This window comes from Trichomycterus rosablanca, chromosome 5 (genome assembly GCF_030014385.1).
Source record: "Trichomycterus rosablanca isolate fTriRos1 chromosome 5, fTriRos1.hap1, whole genome shotgun sequence".
Lineage (NCBI taxonomy): Eukaryota > Metazoa > Chordata > Actinopteri > Siluriformes > Trichomycteridae > Trichomycterus > Trichomycterus rosablanca.
In genome coordinates this window covers 23,317,755-23,342,118 of record NC_085992.1, presented here as the reverse complement: position 1 = coordinate 23,342,118, position 24,364 = coordinate 23,317,755, and the positions used below count along the sequence as shown (strand labels likewise).

At 42.4% G+C, this 24,364-nt stretch overlaps 1 protein-coding gene across 1 annotated transcript in view; it reads left to right on the top strand.

Moving 5' to 3' along the window:
- LOC134314755 (brefeldin A-inhibited guanine nucleotide-exchange protein 3-like) overlaps positions 1-24,364 on the top strand; it is a 64,941-nt gene that overhangs the window by 11,904 nt on the left and 28,673 nt on the right. Inside the window, exons 7-16 of the mRNA XM_062995449.1 lie at positions 162-213; positions 4,282-4,294; positions 4,828-5,155; positions 5,240-5,352; positions 8,263-9,146; positions 11,639-11,805; positions 12,677-12,842; positions 17,262-17,369; positions 19,216-19,431; positions 23,541-23,651. Coding sequence (XP_062851519.1) covers positions 162-213; positions 4,282-4,294; positions 4,828-5,155; positions 5,240-5,352; positions 8,263-9,146; positions 11,639-11,805; positions 12,677-12,842; positions 17,262-17,369; positions 19,216-19,431; positions 23,541-23,651 — 2,158 coding nt within the window. The remainder of the gene's footprint in view (positions 1-161; positions 214-4,281; positions 4,295-4,827; positions 5,156-5,239; positions 5,353-8,262; positions 9,147-11,638; positions 11,806-12,676; positions 12,843-17,261; positions 17,370-19,215; positions 19,432-23,540; positions 23,652-24,364) is intronic.

Below are 24,364 nucleotides of genomic sequence, written 5' to 3'. Positions count from 1 at the left end.
ATCGGATTGGTATCGGTATCGGCAGATACTCAATTTGCAGTATCAGTATCGGACATAAAAAAGTGGTATCGAGTCAGCCCTAGTTTGTATTATAAACACATCTTATTTCTACACCTTTAAAAACATTTTGCTGGTTTTAAGTGCTTTGTTCTGTGCTTTAGACTGCAGATGGACTGGAGTCTTCGGTGCCAACATACCAGCGCAAAGGTACAGGTATTTAAGTTCATTAACACCTGAACTGAAAACAAAACTGCAACTAACCAAGTTCATGAGTTACTAATAAAGAAACTGGCAGAATTGTTTTTTTGAAAGGTACACTTTTTTGCCAAATCTATGTGGACATGCCACATGAGCTTGTTCTATTCCGGGACCATTGGCATAAATATGGAGTTGTCACCCCTTCCTCTTTGTCTGAGGGAATTTTGAATTTGTGAGGACAAGATGTCCTGTTGGACAAGAAGCCCTGACTCACAGTTAATATTGCAATTCCAAGATATTGCAAAGGTGTTCAACGATGTTGAAGTCAGGACTCTTCTTTCTTTCATCAAACCATGTCTTTTTGGACCTTGCTCAGTATTTAGGGGCATAATCTTGTGTATAGTGTATAGTTGTGATTGATTTCATACACCTGTTAGTGATGGGTGTGGTGGAAACGTTACTTTTGGTAACAGGGTTGTTATATATATATATATATATATATATATATATATATATATATATACAGTATATATATATATATATATATATACAGTGTATCACAAAAGTGAGTACACCCCTCACATTTCTGCAGATATTTAAGTATATCTTTTCATGGGACAACACTGACAAAATGACACTTTGACACATCTGCAGAAATGTGAGGGGTGTACTCACTTTTGTGATACACTGTATATATATATATATATACATATATACAGTGTATCACAAAAGTGAGTACACCCCTCACATTTCTGCAGATATTTAAGTATATCTTTTCATGGGACAACACTGACAAAATGACACTTTGACACAATGAAAAGTAGTCTGTGTGCAGCTTATATAACAGTGTAAATTTATTCTTCCCTCAAAATAACTCAATATACAGCCATTAATGTCTAAACCACCGGCAACAAAAGTGAGTACACCCCTAAGAGACTACACCCCTAAATGTCCAAATTGAGCACTGCTTGTCATTTTCCCTCCAAAATGTCATGTGATTTGTTAGTGTTACTAGGTTACTCAGGTGTGCATAGGGAGCAGGTGTGTTCAATTTAGTAGTACAGCTCTCACACTCTCTCATACTGGTCACTGAAAGTTCCAACATGGCACCTCATGGCAAAGAACTCTCTGAGGATCTTAAAAGACGAATTGTTGCGCTACATGAAGATGGCCAAGGCTACAAGAAGATTGCCAACACCCTGAAACTGAGCTGCAGCACAGTGGCCAAGATCATCCAGCGTTTTAAAAGAGCAGGGTCCACTCAGAACAGACCTCGCGTTGGTCGTCCAAAGAAGCTGAGTGCACGTGCTCAGCGTCACATCCAACTGCTGTCTTTGAAAGATAGGCGCAGGAGTGCTGTCAGCATTGCTGCAGAGATTGAAAAGGTGGGGGGTCAGCCTGTCAGTGCTCAGACCATACGCCGCACACTACATCAAATTGGTCTGCATGGCTGTCACCCCAGAAGGAAGCCTCTTCTGAAGTCTCTACACAAGAAAGCCCGCAAACAGTTTGCTGAAGACATGTCAACAAAGGACATGGATTACTGGAACTATGTCCTATGGTCTGATGAGACCAAGATTAATTTGTTTGGTTCAGATGGTCTCAAGCATGTGTGGCGGCAATCAGGTGAGGAGTACAAAGATAAGTGTGTCATGCCTACAGTCAAGCATGGTGGTGGGAATGCCATGGTCTGGGGCAGCATGAGTGCAGCAGGTGTTGGGGAGTTACATTTCATTGAGGGACACATAAACTCCAATATGTACTGTGAAATACTGAAGCAGAGCATGATCCCCTCCCTCCGGAAACTGGGTCGCAGGGCAGTGTTCCAGCATGATAATGACCCCAAACACACCTCTAAGACGACCACTGCTTTATTGAAGAGGCTGAGGGTAAAGGTGATGGACTGGCCAAGCATGTCTCCAGACCTAAACCCAATAGAACATCTTTGGGGCATCATCAAGCGGAAGGTGGAGGAGCGCAAAGTCTCGAATATCCGCCAGCTCCGTGATGTCGTCATGGAGGAGTGGAAAAGCATTCCAGTGGCAACCTGTGAAGCTCTGGTAAACTCCATGCCCAGGAGAGTTAAGGCAGTTCTGGGAAATAATGGTGGCCACACAAAATATTGACACTTCAGGAACTTTCACTAAGGGGTGTACTCACTTTTGTTGCCGGTGGTTTAGACATTAATGGCTGTATATTGAGTTATTTTGAGGGAAGAATAAATTTACACTGTTATATAAGCTGCACACAGACTACTTTTCATTGTGTCAAAGTGTCATTTTGTCAGTGTTGTCCCATGAAAAGATATACTTAAATATCTGCAGAAATGTGAGGGGTGTACTCACATTTGTGATACACTGTACAGGGGTTGGACAATGAAACTGAAACACCTGGTTTTAGACCACAATCATTTATTAGTATGGTGTAGGGCCTCCTTTTGCGGCCAATACAGCGTCAATTCTTCTTGGAAATGACATATACAAGTCCTGCACAGTGGTCAGAGGGATTTTAAGCCATTCTTCTTGCAGGATAGTGGCCAGGTCACTACGTGATGCTGGTGGAGGAAAACGTTTCCTGACTCGCTTCTCCAAAACACCCCAAAGTGGCTCAATAATATTTAGATCTGGTGACTGTGCAGGCCATGGGAGATGTTCAACTTCACTTTCATGTTCATCAAACCAATCTTTCACCAGTCTTGCTGTGTGTATTGGTGCATTGTCATCCTGATACACGGCACCGCCTTCAGGATACAATGTTTGAACCATTGGATGCACATGGTCCTCCAGAATGGTTCGGTAGTCCTTGGCAGTGACGCGCCCATCTAGCACAAGTATTGGGCCAAGGGAATGCCATGATATGGCAGCCCAAACCATCACTGATCCACCCCCATGCTTCACTCTGGGCATGCAACAGTCTGGGTGGTACGCTTCTTTGGGGCTTCTCCACACCGTAACTCTCCCGGATGTGGGGAAAACAGTAAAGGTGGACTCATCAGAGAACAATACATGTTTCACATTGTCCACAGCCCAAGATTTGCGCTCCTTGCACCATTGAAACCGACGTTTGGCATTGGCACGAGTGACCAAAGGTTTGGCTATAGCAGCCCGGCCGTGTATATGGACCCTGTGGAGCTCCCGACGGACAGTTCTGGTGGAAACAGGAGAGTTGAGGTGCACATTTAATTCTGCCGTGATTTGGGCAGCCGTGGTTTTATGTTTTTTGGATACAATCCGGGTTAGCACCCGAACATCCCTTTCAGACAGCTTCCTCTTGCGTCCACAGTTAATCCTGTTGGATGTGGTTTGTCCTTCTTGGTGGTATGCTGACATTACCCTGGATACCGTGGCTCTTGATACATCACAAAGACTTGCTGTCTTGGTCACAGATGCGCCAGCAAGACGTGCACCAACAATTTGTCCTCTTTTGAACTCTGGTATGTCACCCATAATGTTGTGTGCATTGCAATATTTTGAGCAAAACTGTGCTCTTACCCTGCTAATTGAACCTTCACATTCTTCATTAATTGCACATTGCACCAGTAAGAGCAGATTGGCCACCAGACTGGTCCAATTTAGCCATGAAACCTCCCACACTAAAATGACAGGTGTTTCAGTTTCATTGTCCAACCCCTGTATATATATATATATATACTGTTACTGTATGTATGAATTTTGGCATGTTTTTCCCATGTCCACGTGGGTTTGTGCTGAAGGCTTCTAGTTACTCAGCTTTAGCTGCACCCACACTACTGCCTCATATACAGTAGACTACCAATTGCTACCTTCAACACACATAAAGAGATTTACCTCTTCTTTTCACAAGCCAGTGGCGGACATAACAGCCAGTAGTGTCCGTAGAGCGTCTTGCCAGGCCGGGGTTACTACAGGGTTAGAATATGCGCTACCCAAGCTCTTACATTTCATAACAAATTTGGAGGTTCCAGATGTTCCTCCATGCCAAATTCCCCAAACCATGTCTGTATGCACATTGTTTTGTACACAGGGGTGCAGTCATGCTGGAACAGGAAAGGGCTTTCCCTGAAATCTTGTGTCAAAGTTTTATTCATTTTATACCCCATTTTAGAGATGGTGGCTCAGTGGGTAGCACTGTCGCCTCACAGCAAGAAGGTCCTGGGTTCGATTTCCGGGTGGAACGGTCCGGGTCCTTTCTGTGTGGAGTTCTCCCCGTGTCTGCGTGTCCTCCCACAGTCCAAAAACTTGCAAGTGGTGATATGGAGATACAAAATTGTTCATGACTGTGTTTGACATTAAAGGCTTGAACTGATAAATCTTGTGTAACCAGTAACTACCAAAGTGTGTGAAACATGACATTAAAACCCCAATAAATAAAATAAATAGCCCATTTCCAGAAAGAAATGGTACATTTTTCTAAAACGACAACTGTAATTTGTTAAATGGCTTGAGCTTTTATATAACTGATAAGCTGTAGGTGGCACATTCTGTAGTTTTAATTAATTAACAAATTTTTAAAAGCATTTTTAGACAGTGTCCTAACTTTTCTATAAATGGAGTTTGTACTTTGGTCATATAGTTTATTTTTCTGGGCTGGGTAAATAAAATCCCCAGTACTAAGAAATATGAGCAGTCTATGTTTTAATCATTTGTTCAGGAAGCAGCTGTGTCCAGTTCTGGTGGTGATTATGGGAAACCCTGTCAATGACAAGACCATCACTTCAGCTCATGGTACTCCATCACAGGAGGTGGATGCCACGTCCGGCCCAGGGGTGAGCGATCAGGGCCGGGGTTCTGGCTGTTCTTCCAGTGCCCCCGCCATGATCGGACCCGTGATCCGCACCATCTGCTACATTGCAGCCGAGCTGGTGCGTCTCGTAAGCTGTGTGGAATCCATGAAGCCTGTGCTGCAGTCTTTATACCACCGCATGCTGCTCTACCCGCCACCACAGCACAGAGTGGAGGCCATGAAGATCATGAAAGAGGTAAAGCCACCATAAATCCTTAGCTATCAATAACTTTTATTAATGGAGAAATGTTCATATTTTAATAAACAATCTTACCACCAGATACTTGGAAGTCCACAGCGCTTGTTTGATCTGGCTGGCCCATGTGTGCTTGAGCCTGAGCCCAGGAAGAGATCCTTCACTAAGAGGAAATCGTATCTTGACCTGTTTAAGTTGTAAGTGTGAATCTACCAACAAATAAACAAATCAGTAACCTGGGTGCCGGTTTTGTGTGCAGGCATTACAATTGTCATTATATTGCTAAACAAATAGGCTATAGGTTTTATTATTATTATCATTATTATTATTATTTTTTGCATTTTTCCCAATTTTCCTCCTAATCTAGTCGTATCCAATTACCCGATTGCATTATGCTTCCTCTCTACTGATGTTGATCTCCACCCTGGTTGAGGAGAGCCGAGACTAACACGACACGTGTTCAGTAGCCGAGTGCATCTTTTCACTTTCACGAGGGGAGTTCATATGCGGATCAGCATTGTGTAGGAGAGAAACACCCTGATCAATGCATTATTCCTCATCTCTGTGCAGGTGCCATTAATAAGCCAGCAGAGGCTGTAATTGCATCAGTTATGAGGTCCCGTCCAGCACCCCCCCCCAGAACAACAACCAATCGTTGTTCGTGTAGGCACCCAGCCTGGTGGCAGAGCTTAGCTTAGAACCGACGAGTTCGAAATACCTAGCTTTTATTATTTTTAGTATTATTTTGTGACCATGTTTCTTCTCCCATCAATCAAAAAAATAAAAAATAAACTTTTTTTTATTTGTATAATGCTAGCGATGGTGCTAGAGCAGTGGTGGGCAAACTGCGGCCCGTTAGGCTGTTTAATCCGGCCCGCTGAGTATTTACAAAACTGTCCTAAAACCGCATTAATTTAAATCTTTTTCCTGCACTAAACTTGCGTTTTAATTGATTCCACTAGATGGCGCACACCAGGCGGTTATGTTATGAAATATATAACGTGTCTCACACCGTCATAGGAACATGGATTCTGCTGTTTACCATTTATTATTTTTATTCTTTATAATAATAAACCAGAACCATGTTTTAGGCAAACCAACATCCATAAAGAACATCATGTAATCATGTAACCATAGTGCAACAACATTTTTACATAATTCGAACCTAGGGTGGAAAAACATGAGCCACGCGCTCTGCCCACTGCGCTACTCAAACAGCGGTGTAATGAACAGGCTGTTATGCTGATATTCCTGCGCACACATGGCGTTACTGAGACTAAACGTGAACACTAAGAATAATAACCAAACGCTTTCTAATTCCCACGGTAGCAGCAGTTTCCTTCTGTTTCATACAGATCGCCCCGTCTCTGTCTCATCTGCTGCATTTCTCTACCATTGATAAAAAATACAGAATAAAGTGCGTCCCGTATCAGTTCAATACGGAACGCAGCCTTTAGTTTCCAAATAAGGAAGGATTCCGTATTTTATGGGACGGTTGGCAACCCTACTATCACCCCAGCATGATCAAACCACTTGACTGGTTTAAAATGTTACACATAAACCATTAACTTATGTTGAAAGTGCTGCTTTAAAGGCTGAATTGGTTTTGTTTAGACGGCGATACACCAAGTGGAAACAAAGATAAAAATAATTTTAAAAAATGCATTAAAAAAAATCACATTCACGCATGTGTAAATGTGCACATAAAAGGATGAGTCTGGTGTTTCATTTATATTAAAATATTCATCCTTTAATCACGAAAATAAAGGTTTAAACGTGAACTTATATTAGTTCCAAACCCCCGCACCCACCCGGCCCGTCTGTCAATTTTTAAAACCCAGTGTGGCCCTTGAGCCGAAAAGTTTGCCCACCCCTGTGCTAGAGCGTGTGGAACAGCAGCCTTCGATCCCTTCAAATGTCACTTTGTGTGTGGATTTCTTGTTTTCCATGTCTGTTTGGGTTTCCTCTGTCTGATCTGGTTTCCTGCTACACTAAATTAAAGCAAGTGAGTAAATGTCTGAGTGTGGGTTGCCCTGGAATGGTTTGGTGGCCTGTCCAGGGTGAACACCTGCCAGGAACCACTGGACCCACAGCTCAGGATGAAGCTCTCTCTGAAAATAAATAATAATAAAACACTAAAGCAAGTTTGACTTTAGACAGTTGAAAAGCTTATTTGCGCTGACCAGAGATGGATTCGTATTGAGAGCTTTACTGGATAATTAGGTACAAGCTACTGTGCCCTTCCACTACTCATGCCGACACATCAGACAGACTGTAGTAGAGTATTAGATGTTGCAGCAACAGGTGATTTCCCCATTCATCCTTTTACTCCCTCAGACACAGCCAAGTGTGTATGTTGGGTGTCCCTTCACGCTAATAGCACCACCAAGACTTCAACTCAAAAATCTTTTTAGAGGTAATAGACCAGTGTAATAGTCTACTGCTTCACTCATGCCCCAACATCCCTAGTTTTAGATAATTCAAAACACGGGACCAGGAAATGTTCTTGCCCAGTGGTTTGGCCTAAAATGATTGGTTACAAAAGCTAATATTAATAAAGGATATAGTTTAATAGGATTCTGAGGACCGCTCAGGTGGCGCAGCAGTAAAAACACATGCTGGAACACCAGAGCTGAGATCTCGAATACATCGTATCGAGTCTCAGCTCTGCCTGCCGGCCGGGCTGAGCACCCACGTTAACAACGATTGGCCTGTTGTTCAGACGGGTAGGATATTAAAGCCGGATAGGGACTCCCTCATAACTAATGCAATTACGACCTCTGCTGGCTGATTGATTGATGGCGCCTGCACAGAGACGGGAAAAGAGTGCTGTCAGGGTGTGTCTCTCCGTACACTGTGCTGATCCGCATTGCACTCGTCGAAGTGTAGGTGACAAAATGCATACGGCCGCTGCCCACGTGTCGGAGAGGGTGTGGGTTAGCTTCGTTCTCCTCAATCAGAGCGGGGATTGGCATTGGTGGAGAGGAAGCATGACGCAATCGGGCAATTGGACGTGCTAAAAAGGGAGAAAAAGGGGAGAAAATGCATAAACAAAATATAAATCAAATAAAATAAAGGATTCCAAGGTTGACATTCTGTTTCCTTAGGGTGATGGATGGCATGACTGAGGCTTGCATAAAGGGTGGCGTTGAGGCCTGCTATTCCTCTGTTTCTTGCGCCTGTGCTCTTCTTGCTGCCCTGGATGAGCTCAGCCAGGGAAGAGGATTACAGATGGACCAGGCACAGCTTTTGCTCCGTCGCTTAGACGATTTGAAAGAGGGGGCAGAGTTGGAGCTAAACGAGGCTGACTTTTGGAGGCAGCGGCACGTTCTGTCATCTGAGCGAGCTGCCTGGGAGGCTGGCCTTTCTCAATGCAGCCCAGATATCAGTATCAGCGTCACTACCGACACAGGACAAACGACTTTGGAAGGGGGTTTGGGCAGAACCACTCCAGAAGATCGCATGGATGATGCACACCTACCTTCACCATCCTTTTGTGGGGGCGCAGCAGGGGAGAGTGGCGCTCCACCGGATGTGGTTCAGCGCAGCCATGCCCTGGCCTACCCTGACCTGACTAACTTCCTGTCAGTAGAGTCCCGCACACGTTCACATGGCTCACGCTACAGCGAGAGCAACTTCAGCGTCGATGAGCAGGAGCTCTCGCGCACAGAATTCGACTCATGCGATCAGTTCTCCACTGCTGCTGAGAAAGACTCTGGGCGGTCGGATGTCTCTGATGTGGGCTCGGACAACGGCTCGTTGGCTGACGATGAGCAGACCCTGAGGCAAGGCCCCGCCCACTGTTCACTACACACCGCTGCGCTCTCACTTAAGCTGCTCAAGAATCAAGAAGCAGACCAACAAAGTGCACGCCTGTTCGTCCAGTCACTGGCTGCACTTCTACCACGTCTACTCGTCCTGCAATGCCCCACTGATGTGGATGTAGCACTTCAGAACTTCTCCTCCACATTCTGCTCAGGCTTGCAAGCAGGTACGTTAACAAATACACTAAATATGGCTTTAGGTTACTTGACCACACCCATTATTAACATCAATATACACCGATCAGGCGTAACATTATGACCACCTTCCTAATATTGTGTTGTTCCCCCTTTTGCTGCCAAAACAGTCCTGACCCGTTGAGGCATGGACTCCACCAGACCCCTTAAGGTGTGCAGTGGTATCTGGCACCAAGATGTTAGCAGCAGATCTTTTAACTCTTTTAAGTTGTGAGGTGGGGCCTCCATGGATCGGACTTGTTTGTCCAGCACATCCCACAGACGCTCAATTGGATTGAGATCTGGGGGATTTGGAGGCCAAGTCAACACCTCAAACTCGTTGTTGTGCTCCTCAAACCATTCCTGAATTATTTTGCTTTGTGGCAGGGCACATTATCCTGCTGAAAGAGGCCACAGCCATCAGGGAATACCATTTCCATGAAAGGGTGTACATGGTCTGGAACAATGCTTAGGTAGGTGGTACGTGTCAAAGTAACATCCACATGGATGACAGGACTTAATACGCAACAAACTGTGATGCATTGTGTATTCTGACACCTTTCTATCAGAACCAGCATTAACTTCTTCAGCAATTTGAGCTACAGTAGCTCATCTGTTGGATCAGATCACACGAGCCAGCCTTCAATCACCACGTGCATCAGTGAGCCTTGGTCGCCGGTTTACTACTGTTCCTTTCTTGGACCACTTTTGATACATACTGACCACTGCGGACCAGGAACACCCCACAAGAGCTGCAGTTTTGGAGATGCTCTGACCCAGTCGTCTAGCCATCACAATTTGGCCCTTGTCAAACTCGCTCAAATCCTTACGCTTGCTCAATTTTCCTGCTTCTAACAGATCAACTTAGAAGATAAAATGTTCACTTGCTGCATAATATATCCCACCCACTAACAGATGCTGTGATTTAAGAGATAATCAGTGTTATTCACTTCACCTGTCAGTGTTCATAATGTTATGCCTGGTTGGTGTATAAAATCAATATTAAAAATAAATTGTTCCATACAGTGGATTCAGAAAGTATTCAGACCGCTTGACTTTTTCTACACTTTATTTTGTTATAACTTACTCATCAGTCTAATACTACTACAATCTACTAGAAAAGTGCCACATTTCACGGCAGTCATTAAATAACACTCATAAATTGAATGATAGAATAAATGGAAGCTACAATACAAACCACAGCCTACCTTAATGGTTGAATGTAAACCTAGAACATCCAGCGACGGTCTCAAAGACAAAAATACTCAGCCATGTTTTGACACACATAATTGGTTGGGAGTTTTCCAAACTCAGTTACCCGACTGGTGTTTTTTGCTGCTTTAGACTAACCGATTGCTAACTGAATTGCCGTAGGATTGCTCGAACTCCGTTGGGCTACCTGTTGCACTATGAATTGATTGGACATAGTTTGTAAAGGCAAACAGCTTTGTCTATAAAAGCCTCACAATTTACTTTGTACTGTCACAACAAAAAACAAATTATGAAGTCCAAAGAACTCCCAGACAGAATCTAAAGCAATATATCAGACTTTGAGTGTTGCCAGGATTATGGTGGCCTCAGGTATGAAAAGGAAGAACCTTGACACAACCTTCCTAGAGGCCATCCTGTCAAATTCTGCATCTGGGTAAGAAGGGCCTTGGCCAGCATGTTAAGTAAACAGACATGTAAAGGATTCTGACATTATGAGAGTCACAGTGATTAACAGCAATCTCTATGTCTAGCAAAAAACAGGCATTGCACATCACTTGGCTAATACAATTCCTACAGTGGTACATGGTTCTGGCAGCATAATGATATGAAAGTGCTTGAAAGCAGCTGTACCATGGAGACTTACAATAATAATAATAATAAGTTCAACTTATATAGCGCCTTTCACCAAGCTCAAGGTCGCTGTACAGTATAAAAAGTGAAAACAAACGACAACACGCAAAACAAGACAAAACAAAAACAAAACAAAAACAATTCAACAGTGTGTAAGGATAGGTTAGAGATATAAGTTCAAGAAGTAGAATGAAAATGTTGTGAGAAGAGATGAGTTTTTAGAGACACCTTGAAAGCAGAAAGAGAGTTGAGGGCTGCCAAATAGAGAAAGAAAACCACCTTCAAAGCACACAAACTCGAGGCCAGACGAGGCCAAAAGTTCACCCTTGACAGTGACTCAGGGCAAGTCCTAAAATGATGTTGAGTGGCCCAACCAAAGCTCAGACTTAAACTTCATCGTACTGAACATACAGACACGATTGGCTGTGTCTAGGGCTCGGTGGCCAAGGCGCCGTGATGGATTGGTGTCCTGGGTGTGTTACTGCATTATTCCTAATGATTTCAGAGAAGCCAGACCCACCACAACCCAAACCAGGAGAAAGCAGTGGTAAAACATGAAAATGAATTTGAATTTATGAACACTAGCATTAAGCCCTTGTTATGATCACTATGTAAGAAGTTTTGTTGTCCTGTTTTACTCCAGGGGGCATGCATTCTCCTGGCTTTGAGGCGAGTGAGAATTTAAGCTGCCAGGCTCTGATGAATGCAGATGGACTATACTTGGTGTCTTACTACGCTCTGCTGCTCAACCTCAAACTGTGCACTTGTGACTTCTACCAACAGAAAGTAACTCCTCATCTTGTCACTCTGGTAAGAACAAAGCGTTTTATCTTATTTTGGCTTAGTTCACAAATTTTACTTTGATTTGTTCTACTTCAGATCCTTAGATATTGAAGTTATTGGGGTTTCACTATTACACTAAATAGTGATACAAAAAGGCTGCTTGGGTGGCGCTGCAGTAAAAAAACGCTATCCAGGGTTCGAATCTCTGCCGTACCATTGGCCTGTCAGGCTTCTGCACAAGTGATTGTCTAGTGTCCTGTGGCTGAGACAGTCTAACCATTGAGGGTGCACTTGTTAGTGCACTCTTGGTGTACTGACATTCTTAGTATAAAAATATGAGCTCCTACAGCATCCCATTTGAAATTCATATGCATTAATATGGAGTTGGTCCTTCCTTTTCAGCCATAACAGTCTCCACTCTTCTGGTAAGATCTTTTACAAGATTTTGAAGTGTGTATTTAAGAATTTTTCCTTAGAGCATTTGTCAGGTTAGACACATGCAAAGAAGCTGACTGCTTTTTTTTCACCTGCATGAGGTGGGTTCAGATGGGGATCCACATCACGGGCAGCTAGCGTGTTTTACCGCTGTGCCACCCGTGCCCTCTGCAATCTCCTTTCTAGTTCTAGGTGTTTAATGGGTCTCTCACCTAACCATGTATTTTTGGACTGTTGGACTATCTAGACGCCTAAACTAAATAGATAGTACTGTTCCAAAAATAGTCCTACTTTATGTGTGTAAAGGTCTGACTGACTTAGAATAGCTGGTGTTTGCTCAATCTTAAATTTAAATGTTATTGGTCCTGTATATTTGTAGTTTAACTGCTGATTTGTATTTGTGTATGCATTAGTGGTGGTGTTGTTCATTTACCAGTTTTCGGATGAATGTTTGTCTCTGTAGAAAGAGTTTGTGCATCAGATCCAAAGCAGTGGTGTGCTGGTGGTGCTCTCTCAGGCTTGGATAGAAGAACTCTTCCACCAAGTGATAGAGAGGAACCTGCTGGCCGAGGCTGGCTATTCAGGCTCTCCAGAGGACCACTCACTTCCACTCATCACTATGCTCACAGGTAGCAAACACCTAGTCTGGGAGATGATGAACTTATGTATTAACAGGAATATTTCACAAGAAGATGAATTCTTTTTTGTTGCATTTTTTTATACATATGTGGTGGAAAATAAACTAGGTAGTTTCAGCATAAACATGCCTGTTTACAGACAGGAGTAGGAATAATAATAATGGAGTTTATTTCTATATTTTAAAGTACACATGTCACTAAGTGGTACTGAAATCACAATCGTTTCTAACCGACAGCACATAAACGACTTGGCAACTCCTGCAACTCCTTGTAGTTGCCTTCTCCCTAAGTCTTTGTAGATGTGCAGATCAAAGTCTATAAGTAAGCCCTTGCTTTTAACTGCAGTTAAAAATAACTGTGCTATGCTATTTGTTGTCAAACAGCAAAAAACAGTGAAGCTTCTTATACTACCAGTAGTCCATAACTTATAATCGCTCCTTAGTGGTGGAAGTAATCCATAACACTGTTAAAGATCAACCGAATACAGACAGCGGGTACAAGCCTAGTCTGGAAATACTTACAAATACAGCTCTAAATCACTTCTTTATTTATAATCAAATCACTGCTTTTTAACTGTAAAATATGTAAAAGCAAGATTTCAGTCCTTGATAATATATAGAAAATTAATGATTGTGTTTTAATGGCATTTCTGCTTTTGCATTGATATAAAGTTGGTATGAAATTTTACTGGTATGGTTATGGGCTATCAAAAACGTTAATTATTATATTCTTAAAGTAACCTTTTTTAGCTGAATTTTAAAAAAGTTGTGACAACAAATAAAAAACAATGCTGCATTAACCTACATTAAATTATAAACTGTCTAAAACACAATGTTAAATTTTTTACCCTGGGAATTTTTAAACCTTATGATTTTTGTGACATTTATTCTCAATTTAATGCCTACAACATATTCCATAAAAGTTTGGACAGAAGCATGGTAACCACAGCTTTAAATCACCTTATTTAAACAAATATTGAAATATTAGATTATTTTACAAGTAGAATATTTATATTAGAATTTACACCGATCCGCCATAACATTAAAACCACCTCCTTGTTTCTACACTCACTGTCCATTTTATCAGCTCCACTTACCACATAGAAGCACTTTGTAGTTCTACAATTACTGACTGTAGTCCATCTGTTTCTCTAGACACACACTAACACACCACCACCATGTCAGTGTCACTGCAGTGCTGAGAATGATCCACCACCCAAATAATACCTGCTCTGTGGTGGTCCTGTGGGGGTCCTGACCATTGAAGAACAGGGTGAAAGCAGGCTAAAAAATATCTAGAGAAACAGATGGACTACAGTCAGTAATTGTAGAACTACAAAGTGCTTTTATATGGTAAGTGAAGCCGATAAAATGGACAATGTGTGTAGAAACAAGGAGGTGGTTTTAATGTTATGACTGATCAGAATCAGAATCAGAATCACTTTATTTCGCCAGGTATGTTACACATACAAGGAATTTGCTTTGGTGATACACTCAATGATATACTCAACAGTCCACACAGTAGTACAAACAATACACATAGTACAGATAATTACACATGTATGACATGTAACATAGAACATATTTAACAGACCCGACAGCACACGGACTGTTAACCAGTATTTACCAACATTTGCCCAAGAGAACAACTTTGGTTAAAAAGTGTTACAGCTCTGGGGAAAAAGCTGTTAGTGTGTATGGATGTGTTTGTTTTTATTTTCCTGAGTCTTCTGCCAGATGGAAGAGTTTGAAAAAGGATGAGAGGGGTCTGCTGTAATTTTGCTGGCAGGCTTCAGCACTCTGCTGTTGTAGATGTCCTGAAGCGTTGGCAGACTACATCCAATGATCCTCTCCGCTGTCTTGATTATACGCTGGAGTTTGGCTCGTTCATGTGATGTTGAGGAACCAAACCAGATGGTGATAGACGATGTAAGGATGGGCTCTATTATTGCTGTGTAGAACTAGATCAGCAGACTCTGTGGCAGGTTGAATTTCTTCAGCTGTCTCAGGAAGAACATTCTCTGCTGAGCCCTCTTGGCGATGGAGACTGTGTTTTTTTCCCACTTTAGGTCCCTGGATAAGGTGGTGCCCAGGAACTTAAGTGACTCCACCACTAAGGCCATAGAGCCATTAATTGTGAGGGGGTGTAAGGAGGGCGCGTTGTGCCTGAAATCCACCACCATCTCTACAGTCTTTTGTGTGTTGATCAGCAGGTGGTTGTCGCTGCACCAGGAGACCAACTGCTCGACTTACTTTCTGTAGGCAGACGCCACCATCGATTATGAGGCCCACCACAGTGGTGTCATCAGCAAACTTAAGGATCATTGGTCATTGGTATAAAGACTGAAGAGAAGGGGTGAAAGCACACAGCCTTGTGGTACACCAGTACTTAGGTTCCGCTGGTCTGAAGTGTGTTTTCCTAGCCGTACCTGCTGTGTCCTATTTGTCAGAAAGTCCATGATCCACCGGCAGATGGCATCCGGCACTGACAGCTGGGACAGTTTTACCTGCAGCAGCTCTGGCACTATGGTGTTAAAAGCCGAGCTGAAGTCCACAAACAGAACTCGAGCATAGGTTCCAGGACTGTCGAGATGCTGTAGCATGAAGTGCAGGGCCACGCTGACTGCATCATCGACAGATCTATTTGCTCTGTATGCAAACTGCAGGGGATCTAGTAAAGGATTTGTGATGGTCTTCAGGTAGGCTAGGATCAAGCGTTCGAAGACCTTCATGACTACAGATGTCAGGGCTACAGGTCTGTAATCATTCAGTCCAGAAATGTTCGTTTTTTTGGGGACTGGTATGATGGTCGATGTTTTGAAGCATGAAGGAACAGAGCAAAGTTCTAATGATCTGTTAAAAATGTGAGTGAAATGCCGCTCAGGTGGCGCAGCGGTAAAAAGAAACGCGCTGCAACCAGGGCTGGATTCTGAGAACGTGGTATCGAATACAGCCTTGCTTTACCGGTTCGAAGCTGAGTGGCTATATGAGCAACGATTGGCCGGTTGCTCATATGGGGGGTGGGACAAAGAACCGGATGTGGGTCTCTCTCTGTCAGAATGCGATTGCGTTCTCTGCCGGCTGATTGGAGGCGCTTACACAGAGATGGGAGAGGGTGCCCTTAGGGTGTGTCTCTCTGCATGCAACGCTGGGTGGCGCCAAACTCGTCAATGTGTGGGTGGCAAAGATGCATCTGGCTGCTGCTCGTGTTTCTGAGGGGATACGGGTTAGCTTCAATCACCTCCGTCAGGGCAGGGTTCGGCATAGACAGAGACGAAGCACGATGCTAATTGAACAATTGGATGCGCTAAAAGGGGAGAAAAAGGGGTAAAAAGAAAAAAAAAGGTGAGTGAAGGTGGGCACCAGTTAATTGCTGCAGTGCTTAAGGGTGGATGGAGAGATTCCGTCTGGCCCAGGAGCTTTTCTCACCTTTTGTTTCTTAAAGAGTCTGTTAACGTCCCGCTCGTTGATGGTTAAAGGAGCCGGGGACAGAGGTGAGAGAGCCAGGGTGGAGGAGGAGGATGAAGAATTAGCTGAGAAAGGCTGAGAATTGTTCTTATTGTGTTCAAATCTGCAGTAGAACTCGTTCAGGTCGTTGGTGAGTTGACGGTCATTCAGGAGAAGGGGGGTCTTTCGCACCTTGTAGTTAGTGATCTCTTCGAGGCCCCTATTCGATTCCTTATTCAGTGTATATTCAGTGATCGGTGTATATACAGTAGAATATTTGTTCTTTAACTATCCAAGTCATTAACTGTTGTACTTTGTGTTTAGTGGGAGACTGGTGTTCACTGCAGGTATGCATATCTAGCACAGTGCTTCTTGAATATGCTTGCAAGCTATATGCAAAACATGCAAAATGTGGTCTGAAAAGTACTCTGCCTCTTAAGCCTTCTGTTGTGACAGATCCCTAGATTTTTCCACTTTAGCTTGGAGAACACGAGGTCCATTAGTTATATAAACAATCTAAAAGGTCAGCTCTTCAGCCACAGTACGTCTTTCCACTGTCCTCAATTCCATCCAAGCTACGCTAAAAGAAGTCTTGTATGTCTTTGACTGCATAGTACAGTTGAACTTGTATTTGTGAATGTAGTGCTGAACTGTGTTTATTGACAATGGTTTATGAGAGTATGGTTTATAGAAATCCCATCCATTGCAGGGCTTTGGCCATATCTCCCCACAGACATAGCCAAGCATGTCTGTCTAGACACCTAGCCAGCCAATAGAATCGCTTAGATTTAAAACTGGTTCTCAGCAGTGGTGTGCTAGCGCAATAGACTGCCACGCCACCCGACTTCCCCCTGGATTGTATTGTTATAGGTAACACTGATGTATCCTTGCTTGAGCTATTTGATTAGCTAAATTATAAAATCTTCATTAATCCAAGTTCTTGCTCTCTTTCTCTTACTCTCAGACATAGACGGCCTTGGCAGCAGTGCTATTGGAGGTCAGCTGATCAGACGCGCCACCTCACAGTCTCCTTTTACAAGTGATAATACCAACAACGACACTGTGTTGGCAGGTACAGTGTATGTTTTTCTGCACCTCACCCATATGTTTGCTTGAGTAAGTGTGTGTACATAAAGAAGTGGGTGGCAGGGTTTTATTCTGGTTGCCAGCTATCGCCATAGAAACAGGAATGCGTAAGTGTTGGACAAACAAAAGTGTTTTTGTGTTTGAAGAGTTTGTACAGTAGATGGTCTCTTTACTTCCATGCCACTTAAAAATATCAGATTAAATGCAGGGTTTTAGTTTTATACATACACAATTCAGTTTCACTTGAAAAATAGACTCAGTTCTTTATGTTAACGTTTGTTGTCTTACACTGTAGATTTTAAATATAGTACAGTTAGTTTTTTTTCCTTTTGCCCAGCTTTTTCTTCTAGTCTAGTTGTTTCCAATTCCCTATTGTAATAACTAGAGATGCATGAGTACCGATACTGGTATCGGGTATTTGCCCGATACTGGTATCGGGTATTTGCCCGATACCGCGCTCATTAACTTGTACTCGTACTCGCAAACAAGGCTCCGATACTAAACATCCGATACCTGCGTTATGCTGCGTTATGCCTAGTTCACACTACACGTTTTTTTCACTTTTTCGCTCGGCGACTGGTCGGCGCTAGATTTGCCGGCTCGGGAGCAACTCGGCGTTCGCTCGGCGATCAAAACTCGGCTCTCGATTGCTATGTGTGAACTATCCAACAACTCGATCCGACTGGCTCACCGAGCGCTCGGTGACCGGATCGAGTTTTCTAGCATGTCAGATATCTGATCCAATAGGTATTGGTATCGGTATTGGCAAGTACAAAAATACATGTACTTGTACTTGTACTCGGTTGGGGAAAAAATGGTATTTATGCATCCCTAGTAATAACAGTGTTTTTTCCATCATAACTTTTCTAACACTGAGAGTAACAACATGCTTACACTCTTATTTTTTTTTTACATAGAATTATTTTTACATAGAATAGTCACAACACAAGCTGGTAGAGATCGCACACACACGCATACACAAAGGAGTAGTCAAATCTTAGATCTTAAATCCCCAGTGCTAATTTTATTTCTTCTTTTGGCTGCCCCTGTATTTAGGGGTCGCCACATTGGATCATTCGGGTCTGCATACCTGATTTGACACAGTTTTTACACCAGTTGCCCTTCCTGATGCTTCCCTTCTTATTTTATCTGGGCTTGGGACCGGCACTGAGAGTGCGCTGATAAGTGCACCTCCCAATGTCTGGACTGTTTGGCCACTACTTTAAAACACAGCCAATCATGTCTGTATAGATATCCGACTAGCTCCTCTGAGATCAAGGGTTTGAATTTCTGGTCTAGGTTGATTTACCGCTGTGCCATGGGCTCGGTGGGTAGCACTGTCGCCTCACAGCAAGAAGGTCCTGGGTTCGATCCCCAGGCGGGGCGGTCTGGGTCCTTTCTGTGCGGAGTTTGCATGTTCTCCCCGTGTCTGCGTGGGTTTCCTCCGGGAGCTCCGGTTTCCTCCCACAGTCCAAATACATGCAGTCAGGTTAATTGAAGACACTGAATTGCCCTATAGGTGAATGGGTGTGTGTATGTGTGTCTGCCCTGCGATGGACTGGCACCCTGTCCAGGGTGTTACTGTGTGCCTTGCACCCATTGAAACGCTGGGATAGGCTACATCACCCCCTGCGACCCTAATTGGATAAGCGGTGAGTGAGTGAGTGAGTGTATGTCTATGCCTCCCTAGCCATCATATTTTGGTACTTTGCTCTACATTTAGCCAAGAACTTGGGGAATGTTTTAAATAAACTTAAGTCATGCTGCATTAAAGGGACTACCCATACATTGCAAAGACTCATACACTGTCTTCTTTTTTTATTTTGCTGTAGGTACAGTGTTTGCTCGCTATATTCTGATTGGCTGCTGGAAGAACCTTATTGACGTATTGTCCACTCCGCTGACGGGTCGGATGGCAGGCAACTCACGAGCTCTGGCCTTCATCATAGGGGCTGATGGAGCTAAAGTTCAGAATCAGAGGGAAAGAGACACTATCTGCCTCAGCCTGGATGGTCTGCGTAAGGCTGCCGCACTCAGCTGCGCTCTGGGTAAAAACCTTTATGCTTATATGTTCAGTTTGTTGATCACATGGCTGCTTCTAGATTTTAGATATTAATTGCAAGTTTTCTATTACTTGCGAGTTATTTTATTTTGAGTTTTGAAAGTATTATTTGCACCCTTTTTTAAATAATTGGAAAATTATTATATGAAAACAGAGAGAAAGTCATATTCTTAAGACATATTCTTTGTAAATTGGGACCTGTAGAAAATCTTTTATTCCTTTAGTGATTGGAGACAACAAGGATTTTTTGTGTACATCATCATATAGAAAGAAAAAAGGAATTTGTCATATCAGTAGTGGACTCCCTAGTCAAATATTGCTTATGTTGTCCCAGGCAGAGATGGCGCACACACAGCGACTTCAGACTTGACTCGTTTCAAATGACTCGGACTTGACTCGGTTAAGTTACGTGTGACAATTTTATATATATATATATATATATATATATATATATATATATATATATATATATATATACAGTATATATATATATATATATATATGATCCGACATCATTCTGATCGTGTCATTTTCTGCTCTCTAATAACGCTCCGGCCGTTTTAACTCGCAATGCACGCAATGAGTAAATGTTCCAGCCAGCTTCTGGCGTAGCGATGAAGCGTCGCTCCCTACCTTTGGAATGTCACTTAAAATGGTGAAATACCCTGCGTAGTGCACTTCACTGGAACAGCTGGTGTGAATGAAACGCTCCTACAGAATTGGCGCTAATGGTTGGAAGAACCGCTTTCTGAACCAATCAGACCTTCTGATTTAAATTTTTAGTAAGAAATGCTGTTATTTGCATTTATTTAGTTTGCAGCGTCACACAGATGATATGTCAATGAAATGCTTGATTGGCTTTCTAACAAGTTAGTGTTTTACTTCACAACCGGGAAAAGTTTGGAGGTTTTTAATTATATGCACATTTACAAAATAGCAGATTATATTCCTAATGGGACAACACACGCTTATAAATTTAATAGCATCTGGAAGTACAGAAGTTAAGGTAAGCCGTGGTTATGGATTTTTTTGCTGTGTTTTGGATTTTGGCCGCTGTGCCTGATTTATCACGCGCTTTTGTTTGGCAATGAAAACAAAACGTCAGTTTAAGCTTTTAACTGGTACCTAGGAAAGTAATGGCACTAAGTAAAATGGCAAAATACAGCCGCTAATCTGTTGTTGTTTTTATCTGAACGTACATATTATTTATTTATTTCGACGCTACATTTCCAATCTATGTTTTGTGTATATTATATTGACTCGTGACTTGACTCGGACTCTAGCCTAAAGACTCGTGACTTGACTCGGACTCTAGCCTAAAGACTCGTGACTTGACTCGGACTTGTATTTTGTGACTTGTGAACATCTCTGGTCCCAGGGTTGTGAGATTAAATCATGATGATGAACTTTTTAGCCTTAACTGGCATTCTTTGAAGTCAGGAATGGCAATGGGCATCAATGTTGGTGATGACCAAATTAACAATGATATGGAAAACATCACTTGGCACCATCACCAAGCTATTGTTGATAAAATCCTTGTTCTGGCCAGTAGACATATGTGGATGTAAAGCCCGGAGACTGAAGAAAGGATGAAAGACACAATCAGGCTTATGAGAACAAGTGCATCAGAATCTCATGGATGAAGATGATAACCACTGAGCAAGTTTACTAGATGACCAGAACAGAAAAGGAGCTACTAAACCACATTAAGCCCTGCAAGTGACAATACTATAGGCATGTGATGAGACACCCACATGACAACATTAGCCACATTTACATGCAGCCTGATAATTCATTAATAATCTGACTAATAGCTCAACAGCTTGTCCATGTATACACCTCAGTCTGACGGTCTGATTTAGGCCATTCCAAATACAATTTGACTGAATGAGGTGGGTATTTTTTAAAACATGCCATTGAATAGAATAATAATCACCATGTAAACACCTTTCCAACCAGAAAGTTTAAGTGCATTTTGCAAGGTAATACTGCAAACTTTAAAAGACTTAAAAGTAGTTATAGCAGGATGTAAAAATAGAAAAGCAGGATGGACGTCTGTACAGCACGCAATAATGAGTTATTTAGACAAGCTTTTTTTAAAGCACAAAAAAACAATAGATGCTCTAACTAAACTGACAACCTGACAACTCACTAGACTAACTTGATGCTTGTTGTCACGGTAACGTGCACTAAGTGGTACACATTCATCATTTTGGATTGTATTACTTGCATGAAGCGTGCATGTAAACAGAGATTTTATCAGATGTCTTGTGGAAGGACTACAAGAAATACAAGCTGAATACACGACTGAATTAGTCCTTCATCTCTTATCAGCTATTTCATCTGCTTCTTTTTCAACTGTGGACAGTGGCAGAGCCAGACAATTTTCATAGGGGTGGCCAGACTGAGACCATTGCTCACAGGGGTGGCACAGAAACAGTCTGATACCTTATTTTTTTATGTGGCAAGTTGCTGTGGATCTAGTAGTGTTTTGGTCACTCACTCATTTACCTATACAGGCAGTGAGTGCCATGTAGAATTACATCAAGCCTAGCATAATAAGCTTTTTATTTTTTCTTATTTTCCCTGACAAGTGAAAAACTAAAATATAGCCTATAACCTTAACAGTACGAGGAAGAATTTCAAAGATATTCCTTTGCAATCCTTGATCATTTGACTGCAAACTTGTGTGTACTGATGAGACTCATCTGAACCCCAGAACATGCTAGCGTGAATGCATGGAAAACAAATGTTAATGTTCTTTTAACAATATGATACAGACTGACCAACACTATTAAGCCAAATCAGCATTGAAAATTGACTTTACTTTTAATAGCCTTCTACAATGCTGGAGCTTCTTAAAACTTTTTTTTTTTTTTTTTTTTTTTTTTTTTTAAATAGAAGTGTTATTTAAATGCTATTAAATAGTTTTTTTTTTTTTTTTTTAACGCCCAATTTAGAGGAAAACCGCCCAATCTGGCAACACTGGAACGCGCAGAGCCTGTTGGTACCTTTACTCGGAGCGCACCACAACTACTAAGCAGTATTAGTACTAAGTAGTATTAGTACTCAGTAGTACTTCTTCTGTAATTGTGTTGGTGGTTGACATTTATGTTGAGTGTATTACTGCACTGTTTTGGTGGAGAACTACTTGCTTGAGGTGCGCTGTTGAATTGCGTCCCTGTGGGAACACCTGCGAGCAAAAATGCTTCCGCAAAAAACTGGCTTCGTGCCTGTGGCGTACGTCATCACGCACTGTGGCGTACGTCATCACGCACTGTGGCGTACGTCATCACGCACTGTGGCGTACGTCATCACGCACTGTGGCGTACGTCATCACGCACTGTGGCGTACGTCATCACGCACTGGCGTACGTCATCACGCACTGTGGCGTACGTCATCACGCACTGTGGCGTACGTCATCACGCACTGGCGTACGTCATCACGCACTGTGGCGTACGTCATCACGCACTGTGGCGTACGTCATCACGCACTTATTTTTTTTGTTTTATTTATGCATTTTCTCCCATTTTTCTCCCAATTTAGTGTAGTCAATTTGTTATCCCTTGCTGGGGGATCCCTAATTGCAGTCGAGGTGCGTTTATTGCTGCCCACGCCACCTCCAAGTCGCGCACAGCGCTTACATAACCTTTTTTCACCTTTACACTCTGCACAGGCACCTCTCTATCTGCCAACCAGGGTCCTTACACAGCGTTTAAAGACCCCACCCACATAGTCTAGTTAGCCAGCCCTAGCAGAACTCTGTGCCAGTTATGCCCGCTAGATGGCACCCAGCCAACCCGTGTCAACACCGAGTTTCAAACCGATTCTTCAAAGGGGTGTTTCTTTGCCATTTTTTTGCAAGAAGAAGGATAGTTTTTCAGTTGCTAGAATTGTGATGTGTATTTTTGTTTTGTCATAGCTTTTGCACTTTTTGTTGCTCAGTAGTTCTGGATTTTACTGTGCAGTTTATGCAATACAAAAAAATCCTTACTAGCCATTTCCACCCGAAAAAAATGTTGTTTATATGTCTCCTTCACTAAATTGTCGAATACGTACAATACACCACTGATTAAGTTTTGTGCATGTCTGCAGGCGTGGCTGCAAATTGTGCATCAGCCGTAGCTCAGATGGCAGCAGCTTCCTGTGTTCCAGAGGAGAAAGAGGAGAAGGAACTGGTTGTGGTTGGAGATGCTATTACTCAAGGTACTGACAAACACACACACACACAAACACACACACGCACACACGGTACTGTGCAAAGCTTGTAATCTTGTTATTAAGATAAAAACAGAAAATACAGGAAATATGTACACACAAAAAACACAATTTTCAGAAAAAATTGCTTTTAGGCTTCGTATTAAGCGTGACCTCCAATCTTTGACACTAAGCATATTTAACACTTATGCATAGTATATGCTTGTATATATAAACATACACATTGTTTCAGAATTTTTTACACACTATTAAATTAACTTTAATGAAATTAAAAGATCATTCAGCAGTAAATTAAACCCACTACAGTTGGGATCCATGGTTTGGTTCCTCAGCTGTGCTATCGGCTGCTCGGGTGTCTACATACAGACTATCTGACTGGCTATGTCAAAGCAGGTGCATATAATGGATTAACGTCCTGAGGTGTGTTACTGCATTGCGTCAGATTCTGGGAAGATACTGGGGAAACCAGTTGCACTGCAACCCTGATGAGGATAAACCAGTGCCTGCTAAATCTGAATCAACTGATGGCGGTAAAAAAGCTATAAAAAAAAATAAGCCAAGCAAATAGCAAAATAAAACAACTTGGTTGTCACATTGTTTATCAAATACTTTAACTTTAACTAAATGATGAGTCTTGAGTTATCTGACCTGAGCCTTTATTGATGATCTATATACTCAGGCAAACAGCCTATACAAAATGA